This window comes from Zingiber officinale, chromosome 7B (genome assembly GCF_018446385.1).
Source record: "Zingiber officinale cultivar Zhangliang chromosome 7B, Zo_v1.1, whole genome shotgun sequence".
Classification (NCBI taxonomy): Eukaryota; Viridiplantae; Streptophyta; class Magnoliopsida; order Zingiberales; family Zingiberaceae; genus Zingiber; species Zingiber officinale.
The window spans coordinates 20,718,776-20,730,981 of NC_055999.1; the positions used below are offsets into that span (position 1 = coordinate 20,718,776).

Here is a 12,206-nt window from a genome sequence, read left to right on the forward strand (position 1 = left end):
CTATATCCATGACTTGTGAGATCAAGTCATCGAGTTGACCTACATGCTAGTCTTATTGCATTAATATTGTCCCTGAATGTTAATACTCGACTAGGAATGATTAATAGTAGTGTTCCCTATATCATCTCACTATCGGTTCAACTAACCGATTGATATAGGTGAGAACCGTGTACTCAAGGACATTATTATACTTAGTTTATTTGGCATCAATACAAGTAAGTATAATAACCAAAATTTAAATGCCTTTATTTATATAGAATATGATACAATAAGTCCAAAATACAATCATCAAATGATTGACTCTAGGACTCTAACTAACAAGGAGGGGAGGCGAGAGGCGTCAAGAATGGAGTGCTTGAAGCCACAGACAAATCACTCAAGCTCCTCCCTCTTGATCCCTTCCGGGTTCTCCCGTCCTCTGGCTCCAAGTCCTCCCTGGTTTCCTCCTTGTTGGTGAAGAGAAACCTGGGAAGGCGTGCATTGCCCTGCAGCCTCATCAGCTCTGGCAACACTGTGTCATCATCTTCCTTGATTGGCTTCAATCGGATTAGAGATCTCTTGCGGATTGATGGCCGACGAACTCATGGAAGATGGTTTCCTCCAGCAAAAGAGAGGGAGGAAAAGATCTTCGGCGTAGCAGTTCCTGTAACCGCCATCTTCCATGCCGCTGTTTGCTCTTCTTCTTCCACCAAAACAGATAGTAAAGCTCTGCAACAAGAGCGAGGAAGAGGATGCCTGAAACAAGGCTCAATCCGAAGCCCAAACTGCGAAAATTTCGCATCTTTTTGCCTTCCAGTTGCAACTCTCTGCCCCACAAGAAGATTACCTGGAAAAGGAAAGAACACAACTGATGGCATACACAAATCTGATGAAAGGAGGAAGAAATATCACATTTTTAGCATAAAAATCACTCTATTATACTAAACATCCGACGCACTCACAAATCCGTGGGAAGTAGGGAATAAAACAAAGTTTTTTGCACAAAAAATCTCTCTTAGACGGAGCAAAGACCGGAACAAGACAAATACAAAACTCTAGGATTTTCCCTTATCAGGTTCAGCTTTTGCTTGGATAGAGGAAAGTGCGAGGATGTTGTGTTCTTGGCGAGATCGTTCGCTTGCTTTGATAAGGTTGATTTGATTCCGAGAGAGTAGGGCTTGGAATTCGATGTGGTGGTGGATTTATTACTGGTCCTAGTCAAATTATCGAGAGACGTGTGGCATGTGATTTAGAACATGTCAGAGTCCCGTCTTTCCTTTTTCTTGCGCATCGACCGAAAGTTCTGAAAACGAGTGGGAAGTTGAGTTGGATTAATTTATAATAAGAAAGTTAAGTGAAGAACTTCCGAGGAAGTTCGACGATGATTACAAGTCTTTCAACAAAGAAAGAAGATAAACTAAACGATCTCTCCTTTAGATTGAAAAGGCTGTGAAAGCCATTTGCAGCATGGTCTTCAATCTATTCCAGTTCACAGATAGTCGACGTTCAGCATCTTTAAGAAATACATACACCTTCACAAGTTTGGTACAGATTAACTTCCATATGTTGTTTCTCTTTTCACTTATCTACACTTTGGGCATGATGCGGTTCCACATTCTCCTCAGCTCTTCCATTTTGGCCTCAAACTCATCGGCTCCTGCCAACTGATTACTCTCCAACCAATTCATGGCCTTCTCAATCCCCTCATCCATCTCCCTCATCGCATTTCTCATGTCATAAACCGTGTTCTCCAATGCATTCTTGGCTTCCACATTCTTCGCATGCTTATCGTCCTCCGCCTTATGCTTCTGAGCTCGATCAACCATCTTCTCAATCTCTTCCTTGTTCTGTCTATTCTTGCTGTTGGTTATGCTCAGCTTGCTCTTGACGCCGGTGACCATGTCCTTGGCTGAAACAGTGAGTGCATAGTTGGCATCAATGTCGAAAGTCACCATAATATTTGGTCTTCCGTTGGTGCCCGTAGAGACGGCCGAGAACTCGAATTTGCCTAGGAGTGTGTTCTTCCATGCCTTTGATTTCTCACCTTCGTACACCTGAATCGATACTCTACAGGGGGAGGAATCGTCCGCATTCTTGCTCGAGTTCTTCACTGCTGTATCGTCTTGGTCAACCGTCTGAATCAGCTCATGACAAACTCCCCTGCCCTGCTGTTTGCTCTGGTGGGTGGAGAAGAGCATTTCCTTCTTGGTGGGGATGGCGGAGTTCCTCGGAATCATCACTTTCATGGCTCCTCCGGCAGTCTCCAATCCTAGAGAGAGGGAAGTGACATCCAAAAGCAGAAAATCCTCCAGTTGATCGTTACCTTGGCCACTTAAGATCGCTGCATGAGCAGCAGCACCACAAGCCACCGTTTCATCCGGATTCATGCTCTTGCAGAGTTCCTTGCCATTGAAGAAGCCCTGATATAAATGACAGTAACAATTTAAAGATCACATTGTATAATCAGATTCACAATGTAAATAATTAACACGCCGTGATAAAATTGAGACCCACCCACCTGCAACAGCTGCTGTATCTTTGGAATCCTCGAAGATCCACCCACCAAGACGATTTCGTCCACCTCATTTTTGTCGACATGAGCCTCTCTCAGGCATTTCTCCACGGCCTCCATGCACTTCGTGAAGAGATCGTTGTTAAGCTCTTCGAACTTGCTGCGCGTGATGTTGGCGTAGAAGTCGGTGTCGTTGGAGAGGAAGTCGATCTCAATCGTCGTCTGCGTTGCCGACGAGAGAGCCCTCTTCGCCCTCTCGCAAGCCGCCCTCAGCTTCGTGACCTTCCTCTGGTTGCCGCTGATGTCCTTGTTGTGCTTCGTCTTGAAGACGTGGATGAAGTAGTCCACGAGTCGCTGGTCGAAGTCCTCGCCGCCTAGGTAGACGTCGCCGGCGCTTGCCTTCACTATCACGATGCTCTCTTCGATGGCTATAAGAGAGACGTTGAGGCTGCCGCCGCCGAGGTCGAAGACAAGCACATTCTTCTCACCGTTGCTGTAGGAACCGCTACTACCTTTCTTCTCGAGGCCGTAAGCGATGGCGGCTGCCGATGCTTCGTTGATGAGACGCATGACGTGGAGGCCAGCAATGTGACCGGCGTCCCTAATGGCCTGGCGCTGGCGGTCGTTAAATTTCGCCGGGATGGAGATCACTGCGTTTTGGACTGAGGATCCAAGATAGGATTCGGCGATGCTGCGCATCCTCATTAGGATCATGGAGATTAGTTCCTCTGCGGCAAATTCCATCTCCTTGCCCTTGTATTGAATTAATATCATCGGCTTGTCATCGGATCTTGCAGTGATCTCGAATGGCAGAGTCTTCACGTGACCTCGCTCAGAGAGATCACTGAAGCGCCTGCCAAGAAGACGCTTAACATCTGCAAATGAATTAAGCACTCCGATTCACAATACAATTCAGGCAAAATCAGCAATTAGAGCAGAGTGAGAGAAAGGGAAAGTGACCAAAGATGGTGTTGGTGGGGTTGATGGAAGCCTGGGCCTTGGCGGCGTGGCCGATGAGGCGCTCTGTGCCGTTGAAGGCGACGCAGGTGGGGGTGGTGCGGTTGCCCATCTCGTCGGGGATGATCTCCGCCCATCTGTGTCTCCACACGGCAACGCAGGAATAGCTCGTGCCGAGATCGATGCCGATGGGCAGCTGTTGATGAACCCTGTTCATCCTTGCCGAGCAACGTTGGATCGATCAGTACTGATCTAGACTACTCGCTGGTGGCTCGTTCGTTGAAGGTCTCAGAGAAGGATCAAGCACTGACGGTGAAGAAGACAAAACAGAAAAGAAGGAATCTGAAGAGGGTGGAGACTGAAAGTCTTGGTCGGCGCAGCTGGGCCGGCCGAGATAGTGCGGAAGGTCCTTGTATATATTTTTTATTTTATCTTGTTGACTTCAAGTCATCTCCATGCTCTGTTTACTGCAAGAGGGAGGGAGGGAAGGAAAGGAAGGGAGATGGATTGGTTATTTGAGTAATTAATTGTAATCCGTCAATTAAGCGGGGTCGAGGAATGATCGCTGTTTACTTCCAGAGTCAGATTCGGGTAAAGGGATCCGCAACCCTATAGCTATATTCGAACCTTCTCATTGATGTCGACTCCTCAAGCAGCGCGGCGAAAACGAATTAATCTCGGAATTGGGGAATTGCGGGGAGAGGAAGCGAGAGAGAAGAGGCGTTTTTTGTTGATCTTCTCATCCATACTACGTGCGATAATTTTTTTTGCTTTCTGGTTAGTTTCGATACGCTTTTCTTCTTGTTGATGATTTCCTACCCTTTGATGAGATTGTCATATCCGAAGGTTAACTTTGAGCCATTTTTTCCTGAATCTGTAGCATCTGATTTGTTTCGGTTGAGAACGAGGATAACTGTAGTTGGCATTGTGAATCGGTGGTGATTTCTTCCAGTTCCTTCGGTTAATGTTTCGAAATTATGCAGGATTTGATTTGGTCAAGATTGTGGCTTCCTTGAATATTGGTAACGACTGGGCGATATTTGTCTGTAAGGAGGACTGATGATAAGAATTGTCTATTTCGGGTTCCGATTGAAGGTTGCATTAATCATATATTTGAGATCTCCGAAGTGCGTCGGAGAGGAGAAAGAGAGGAATTTTGTGGAGGATAAAAGATGGTAACGGAGAAAGCCCACCATTTATCTCGCCGCTAGAGATTTGAGTAGTCAAGAGCATATTTAATGCAATGCCTTTTCGTGCTACTTTCAATGTTTTTTTAAAAAAAAAAATGGAGTAGAGACTCCTTCATGGTGACTGATATGTATTTTAAGTGGGTGTGGTCTATCTTCTCTTCTTACTACCAGCCTTGTACAATTGTCGTCTCGGTTCTAATATTATTAACAATCTTATAATCAAGTGTAATATCTCTGTGCAATAATTCTGCTTTTCTAAGCTCAGATTTGTTTGCTTTGACTACAGTGACCGTGTCTTTAACATTTTTCCAATAGATCAACAACTCAAGGTCATAATTCCATTGATAATCTGTTCTCTCTTGGTTCTCATATGAATGGTTTCTTCTACATATATTATATACAGTAAATGACAATGGAAATTAACATCTTGATTCTTACAGTGGAGATTATCTTTGTAGACCCTGTCATCAGCAATGGCATCGTCGTTAGATCAATGGATGAAAGAGTTCAATGAATCATCAAGGCTTTCAGTGGAAATTAGTGTTATGCTTTCTGAAAGGGGCTCTTTGCCTTCACCCAGGCCAGAATCCCAACGCCAATTGACTGCAATGAGAAGGAAGATAACAATTCTCAGGACAAGGCTGGAGAACTTGGAGTCCCTTCTCTCAAAGCTTCCTAGCTTACAGCCAATGTTAGTATTTCCTGTTCCTTCCAGTGTTAAATATTATTCAAAGCTAATACTGTACCTTTTCGTTATTCAGAACTTTGTTCTCTTCCTCTCCCTTTATTTTATGGCATAGTAGTTCAGAAACAGTGGAAACTCTTTCAGAAATAACTTCAACGTAGGATTCATTTTTTTTTTTTGGAAGGAATAAGTTGATGTTTTTTTCTTAATTGTTTTTTCCTTTGAAAGAATAGACACAAGGATGTAGGTCTTTGAATTTTTGTTTATTGGATGATCTGCAGTATCTATGCAATTACAGGTTTCTTTTCTGTATGTTGCTATACATCTTACAAGTCCTTATTGTTGGGTTTAACTGCACTATAATTTGATAGTTCTTGTTCCAGTCTGAAGTTGTATTTTTTTTTCCTCGTATATATATACAGGACATTGTAATAGAATCTTGTAAACAAAATTGCTTTACTTTGTTGATTGTACACACTTGGCCATTGATTCCTTTTAGGAACATTGCCTTTTGTTCCGCACACATTAACTGCCTTCAAAATCCAGAAAGGATAAGGAATTACATAAGCGCCAGGAGATGCTATCAAACTTGAAATCTAAAGCAAATCAGATGGCATCAACATTAAACATGTCCAACTTTGGCAACAGGTTAGCTTAACATATCTCTAGTACTTCTCTTTTCCTTTAAGATGGTATATATACCTTTCATTCTTTCACTTTTTCTGTGATAATCTGTTTTAAATCAATGGCATGGTGTTGCTGCTCTAATCATGCATTCTGATTTTTTACATTGAACTAACTAAATTATGAAACCAAGGGAGAACTTGCTTGGAGATGGTAAAAAGCCAGTCGACGTGGCAACAAGAGTTGCTGGGTTGGATAATCAGGGTATTGTTGGTCTGCAGAGGCAGATTATGAGAGGTATTTTCTAGTTTCTCTTCACATTTTAAATGAAGTTTCATTCAACATATTATACATTTTATCCCATTTGATAGAGCAAGATCAGGGTCTTGAAAATTTGGAGGAGACTGTGTTAAGCACCAAACATATTGCATTAGCAGTTAATGAAGAGCTGGATCTTCACACAAGATTACTTGTATGTAATATCATGACCGCTATAGGCTACTTTCTAATGCAAAATCATTGATCAGAAGCTTTCAAAAAGAGGAAGCCATTGCTGATTGAATATTTTTTTGATGATGCAGGATGATCTGGACCAGCAAGTTGGTGTAACAGACTCAAGGTTACGGGTAATCTCAACCTTTCACTGTATTACAGTACCACCTTTTCATTGTTTTCACCAGTGAATCACCTTAACATGAACCCTTTTAGAACTTTGCATATGCGTAAATATAGTGGCAGCCATTGCGTATATAAGCAAACAATTGAGAAACGTAAAACGGAGATTATAAAACAGCATCAAGAATATTGGTTGTTTAATTTGTGGACGTTGGTAGATGATAGACTAAGCTAGGGTTTGGTTAAAAATGGCTGAGTTGAATGCAGAATGCTTGTGAATAAAATTCGCTGACTGTTTCCCGACTTCATGCAGAGAGTTCAAAAGCAACTGGCAATCCTCAACAAGCGAACAAAAGGTGGTTGTTCTTGCAGGTGTCTGCTCTTATCGGTTGTTGCTATTGTGCTCCTCATTGTTGTCGTTTGGGCTCTCATCAAGTACCTGTAAAAGGGCATCGTGTAATAATGCTAATTGCAAGCCAGTTGATCATCTCGTGTGTGATTTGTTGCTCTGGCACTTGGTACTCCTGCCTCAAAGTGAGGTTCTTGTATTTTATTTTATTTGATGTAAAAGGGATCGAAAATATGAAGCAACACAGTTTTGTCCAATAAATAGTTTGTTAGACGTTAGTGTAGCATATGATGCTTCTTTCCGAGCATCGTACTGGAATTTACATTGGTACCTTTTGTGATGGTAAAATGTGATAACGGTCATCTTCGTCCTCAGGTTATATAAAGAAAAGTAAATCAACTATTAGCATGCATAAGAAGGATAACAACCTAATTACTAGCCAAGAATTGATCTTCCAATCTTAGTGGCAAGATTTCATGCACTAGCCAATTATTCATCCCGTACATTAGTATAATTTACAACTATATGAGTAGTTGCTCTAATAATTTGTATGATTAATGATCCTGTCCGAAAGTCGATGAGATGGATGCTGATCGAAAGTACAGTATTCACTCACGTACCTCTCATCCAGCCATGTAGGATTGAAGATGGTTCATGCTCCATGGCCTCTCGAGTTATCTTCCCTCTTCGTCCTCCAAATAGTAGGCATCCGAACGGAGCTTTTGCACGACCTTGAACGGCCCTACCCATGGTGCCTCGAGCTTGGCGACATTGCCGACCAACTTCACTTTCTTCCAGACGAGATCGTCGACCTGAAGGGACCTTGGGATCACTCGCCGGTTATAGTTCTATTTCATTCGTTGCAAGTACACCGTTAGCCGAACTGCAGCTTTTTCCCATGTTCCGTCCACCAAGTCCAGCTCCATGAGCCTCCGTTCGGCGTTCCCATCATCGTAGAGATGCACCCGATCGGATTCTACTCCGACCTCCATGGGGACAATTGCTTCGCTGCCGTACACCAACTGGAATGGGGTCATGCCGGTCGCCTCCTTTGAAGTCGTGCGGAGAGCCCATAGTACACTAGGTAGCTCGTCGACCCAGCTGCCTCTCATGTGGTCGAGCCGAGCGTACAAGACTCTGAGGATCTCTTGATTAACGACTTCGGCTTGCCCGTTGCCCTGAGGGTAGGCCACTGAGGTGAAGGATTGTTAGATGTCATATCCTTCACACCATTCTCTAAGCTCCCGGTCGGCGAACTGTCTTCCGTTGTCGGATACGAGTCGACGTAGGATTCCGAACTAGCAAATAATCTTTTGTCAAATAAATTTGATAATCATCTGCTCGGTGATTCATGCAAACAGCTCGACTTCTACCCACTTCGAAAAGTAGTCCACTGCAACAAGCAGAAATTTTCGCTGACCGGTCCCCATGGGGAAAGGCCCGACGATGTTCATGCCCCATTGGTCGAACGGGCATGATACCGTGTATGCTTTCATTTCCTTGGTCGGTCGGTGCAGCATGTTGTGATACTTCTGGAAGGACAAGCAAGTGGCCACCGTCTAAGCGCTGTCTTCTTAGAGGGTCAGCCAAAAATATCCAACCAAGAGTATCTTTCGAGCTAATGCACGACCGCCCGGATGCCCCCCTGCAAGAGCCTTGGTGCACATCCTTCAGGATGTACTCGACATCTTCCGATCCGACGCACTTGATGAGGGGCCTGGAGAAGACTCTTTTATAAAGCTGGTCCCCGATCAAGGTGAACCGTTCGACCCTTTTTTTTCAATAAGCGAGCTTCCTCTAGATCGGTGGGTGCAGTTCCCGACCGTAAGATGTCAGGGTCGTCCTTCAGTCGTTTGGGAAGGTTATCCCCTCCATCCTATCAATGTGCGCCACTAGTGAGACTTGCTCAATCGGTTGACCTATGACGATCGACGTCAACGAACTGGCTAGTTTCGCTAACTCATCCGCCGCCTGGTTCTCTAATCGGGGGATCTTCTGTATAACGACCTCGTGGAAGTTGGTCTTCAGCTTCTCGAAAGCCTCTGCATAGAGCCTCAGCCGTGTGTTGCTTATCTCGAATGTCCTGGATAGCTGCTGGACGGCGAGCTGGGAGTCCGAGTGGATGAGGACTTTAACTGCTCCCACGTGCCGAGCTACCTATAAGCCGGCTATCAGCACCTCATAATCTGCTTCCTTATTAGTGGCTCGATAGTCCAGCCGAATGAACAGCTGCATCCGGTCCTCCCGTGGTGAGATAAGCAATATGTCGATTTCGTTGCCATGCCGAGTGGGTGAGCCATCCACATATATTTTCCATGTTATTATCGGCTCATCACTTTGGACTTCTATAATGAAATCTGTCAAGGCTTGAGCCTTGATCGCCACTCGGGGTTGTAACTGAATGTCGAACTTGCACAGCTCGGTCGTCCATTTGATCAGTCGTCCAGACACCTCCAGATTGAGGAAGACTATTCCCAAAGTGTTGTTAGTCATCACAAGTATTGAGTGCGCTAGGAAGTATAGGCGAAGCCTCCGAGCGACTAGAAGCAAAGCGTAATGAGTCCGAACGGCATGACGTTGTAGAGTATGTCCCATCGACCATAATGAAGTTGGCCTTCTCTTGGTCTTCCCGGGCGAGCGACACCTGGTGGTAGCCTTGGTACACGTCGCCCGCCATCGAACTTGGCAGCGGATAGAAATCCTTCGGGCATGCCTTGTTTAGATGGCAGAAGTTGATGTAGACATGTCATTTGTTACCCGGCTTGGAGACTAGCATAACATTGGCTAGCCAGCTCAGGAATTGGACTCCCCTGATATGGCCACCTCCAGTAGCTTTTCTATCTCTGCTTGGATGATCATGTTCTGCTTTGCGTTGAAATCCCTTTTCCTTTGTTTGACCGGACGAGCGTCTGGTCAGACGTGAAGATCATGCTGAGCCACGCTCGGGGAGATGCCGGGCAGCTCATGTGTCAACCAGGCGAAGACATCGTGATTTTGTTTGAGGCAGACGATCAACTCTGCCTTCTTCTCCTCCTCCAGGTCGGTGGCAACAAAGGTCGTGGCTTTCGACCGACTTAGGTGGATCTAGACCTCCTCTTTTACTTTATATACCAAAGTGGGAGGTTTCTCAGTGACAGCGTTACCTCTAGTCGTGGAGTCTTCCGAGCAGCCTTTGCCTCGACCTTGACCATCTCCACATAGTAGCGCCGAGCGGCTAGTTGGTCGCCTTTGACCTCGCCCACCTAATCGTTCATTGGGAACTTTATCTTCTAGCAGTAAGTTGACACCACCGCCCGGAACTCGTTAAGGGTCGGTCGACCCAAGATGACGTTGTAGGCCGGCGGTGGGTCCACTACTATGAAGTTGGTAGTCCGGGTCCTCCTCAACGACTCCTCCCCCAGCGAGATGGCCAACCTTGCTTGATCGATCAGCAAAACTTGTTGCCCGTGAATTCGTAAAATGGGGTCATCATGGGAAGCAGCTCGCTCCGATCAATCTGCAGCTGATCGAACACCTTCTTGAAAATGTTGCTCACCGAACTTTCCATGTCAATGAAAGTCCGATGAATGATGTAGTTGGCGATCACCACTCGGATGATCAGAGCATCATCATGAGGGATCTCTACTCCCTCCAAGTCTCTAGGGTTGAAGTTGATCTGAGGCCCTTCGGCTTTCTCCTTGCTGCATCACATGGCGTGGATTTCTAATCGCTGAGCGTATGACTTCCTGGCTCGGTTGGAGTCGTCGCCTGTTGGACCTCCGGCTATCATGCCTATCTCCCCATGGGAAGCATTATTCCTATTTTCTTCTTCCCGAGCGGATGACCTATTTCGCTCGACCGGGATCCTGGAGGGATCCGTGTCCTCCCTTCGCTGATAGTGATGGCGCTCGGGCTCCCTTCTTTCTTCCTCTTGCCACCCGGGTGATCGATGCCTTTGTCGCCTATCGGGAGAAGGAGATTGGCGACGATATCCTCTTGGGGTCTGTCGGCTAACAATCCGCGTTAGTCCTCAGCAGTCCCGAGTGTTGTGCATCGCCGACTGGTAGAATGAACAAAACATAGGCATCCATACTTTGCCCTTCGACGCCTTAGGCTGACCAAACACCACATGCTACACGGCGTGTGCCTTGGTCTCCTGGTATGGTCGTGTTCCTTCAGGCCTCGGCCTTTTGGGTGGCTGATGGCTCCTTGATAGTCGGGGCTCGCTCGACGCTGAATGCTCTATCGGCACCTACTTTCTTCTGGCCGCCTGAGCTTCTTCCACGTTGATATATTCGTTGGCCTTCTTGAGCATGTGGTCGAAATCCCTAGGCAGCTTCATGATGAGTGACCGGAAAAAATCTCCCTCAGCGAGCCCCTGTGTGAAGGCATTCATCATGGTCTCGGACGAGACCAAGGGGATGTCCATGGCCACTTGATTGAAGCGCTGGATGTACGCTCGGAGCGCTTCCTTGGGTCCTTGCTTTAAGGCGAAGAGGCTGATGTTTGTCTTCTGGTAGCGTCGGTTGTTGGCGAAGTGATGCTGGAACGCAACTCGGAAATCCTTGAAACTTTGTATCGAGCCGTCCAGCAATCTTCTGAACCAACGCTGCACCGATATGAAGAGAGTCGTGAGGAAGACACGGCACTTCACTCCGTCCATGTATTGGTGTAGTGTGGCTTCATTGTCGAATTGATCCAGATGATCGTCTGAGTCGGTCGACCCATTGTACGTCCCGATCGCCAACGGGGTGTAGCGTCGGGGCAGAGGGTCTTGTAAGATCTCTAAGAACTGCCTGTTGATCTGTTCGGGAGACGTGGCGCTTCGGGATCCTTTTCCTTTTTGTGCATCCCGAATGGGAGCATCGTCTGAAGATGATCCCCGCTCCTGATGCACTTGGGCTATCTCTGAGGGGGTTTGAAATAAGGCTCGATGGAAGGGGATCGGTGCGGGCAGCACTTCCCCCTGGGTGTCGGTCGTCCTTCGGTTCTGCCCCCATACGGAGAGTTGCTCCGCTCGATCTTCTTGCCCCGCTCGCCTGTCGACCGCCGATGTTGTAGGCTGTGGCGCTAGCTGATCGGCTAGCGTCTGTTGTTGTTGTTCCTCGATCATTTTCGCTGCTCGAGATTGAATGAACATCTCCAGCTCCTCCTGAGTGAGTGTCATGGTGGTGAGTCGTCCAGTGTCTTCCATCCTCTCGGTTCGGATGCAGGTGACGTTCCCACAGACGGCGCCAAATATGATCCTGTCCGAAAGTCGATGAGATGGATGCTGGGAATGTAGCGCTCCTGCTGACCTCCTGTGGATTTCGCTCC

General features: G+C 46.3%; 2 protein-coding genes across 4 annotated transcripts; one reads left to right on the forward strand and one right to left on the reverse strand.

The window, feature by feature from the left end:
• Window positions 1–222: 222 nt before the first annotated feature.
• On the reverse strand, window positions 223–3,839 carry LOC122005479 (heat shock 70 kDa protein 1-like). Of its 2 annotated transcripts, XR_006118403.1 has the most exons (4): window positions 3,452–3,839; window positions 2,498–3,366; window positions 942–2,399; window positions 223–826 (listed from the first exon to the last, which is right to left on the reverse strand). XR_006118403.1 is itself a non-coding variant. In XM_042560514.1 (3 exons), exons 1-3 carry the CDS (start codon window positions 3,663–3,665, stop codon window positions 1,566–1,568), a joined length of 1,917 nt encoding a protein of 638 aa, XP_042416448.1. In that variant the 5' UTR covers window positions 3,666–3,839; the 3' UTR covers window positions 223–1,565. The 2 variants fall into 2 exon arrangements, 1 of the variants encoding a protein (XP_042416448.1); XM_042560514.1 differs by having other exon boundaries at window positions 223–2,399.
• A 233-nt stretch (window positions 3,840–4,072) lies between these two features.
• LOC122005480 (syntaxin-52-like) lies at window positions 4,073–7,162 on the forward strand. Of its 2 annotated transcripts, none has more exons than XM_042560515.1 (7): window positions 4,073–4,225; window positions 5,079–5,329; window positions 5,870–5,971; window positions 6,141–6,244; window positions 6,319–6,419; window positions 6,529–6,573; window positions 6,876–7,162. In XM_042560515.1, exons 2-7 carry the CDS (start codon window positions 5,112–5,114, stop codon window positions 7,005–7,007), a joined length of 702 nt encoding a protein of 233 aa, XP_042416449.1. In that variant the 5' UTR covers window positions 4,073–4,225; window positions 5,079–5,111; the 3' UTR covers window positions 7,008–7,162. The 2 variants fall into 2 exon arrangements, with proteins under 2 accessions (XP_042416449.1, XP_042416450.1); XM_042560516.1 differs by having other exon boundaries at window positions 4,076–4,225; window positions 5,097–5,329.
• Window positions 7,163–12,206: the final 5,044 nt, after the last annotated feature.

Coding starts and splice junctions, on each gene's coding strand:
- LOC122005480 (XM_042560515.1), top strand. CDS start 5,112: ATGGCATCGTCGTTAGATCAATGGATGAAAGAGTTCAATGAATCATCA. Junction 5,330..5,869: donor CTTCCTAGCTTACAGCCAAT/GTTAGTATTTCC, acceptor TTCAAAATCCAG/AAAGGATAAGGAATTACATA. Junction 6,245..6,318: donor GCAGAGGCAGATTATGAGAG/GTATTTTCTAGT, acceptor CCCATTTGATAG/AGCAAGATCAGGGTCTTGAA.
- LOC122005479 (XM_042560514.1), bottom strand. CDS start 3,665: ATGAACAGGGTTCATCAACAGCTGCCCATCGGCATCGATCTCGGCACG. Junction 3,367..3,451: donor CCCCACCAACACCATCTTTG/GTCACTTTCCCT, acceptor ATTCATTTGCAG/ATGTTAAGCGTCTTCTTGGC. Junction 2,400..2,497: donor AGATACAGCAGCTGTTGCAG/GTGGGTGGGTCT, acceptor CATTTATATCAG/GGCTTCTTCAATGGCAAGGA.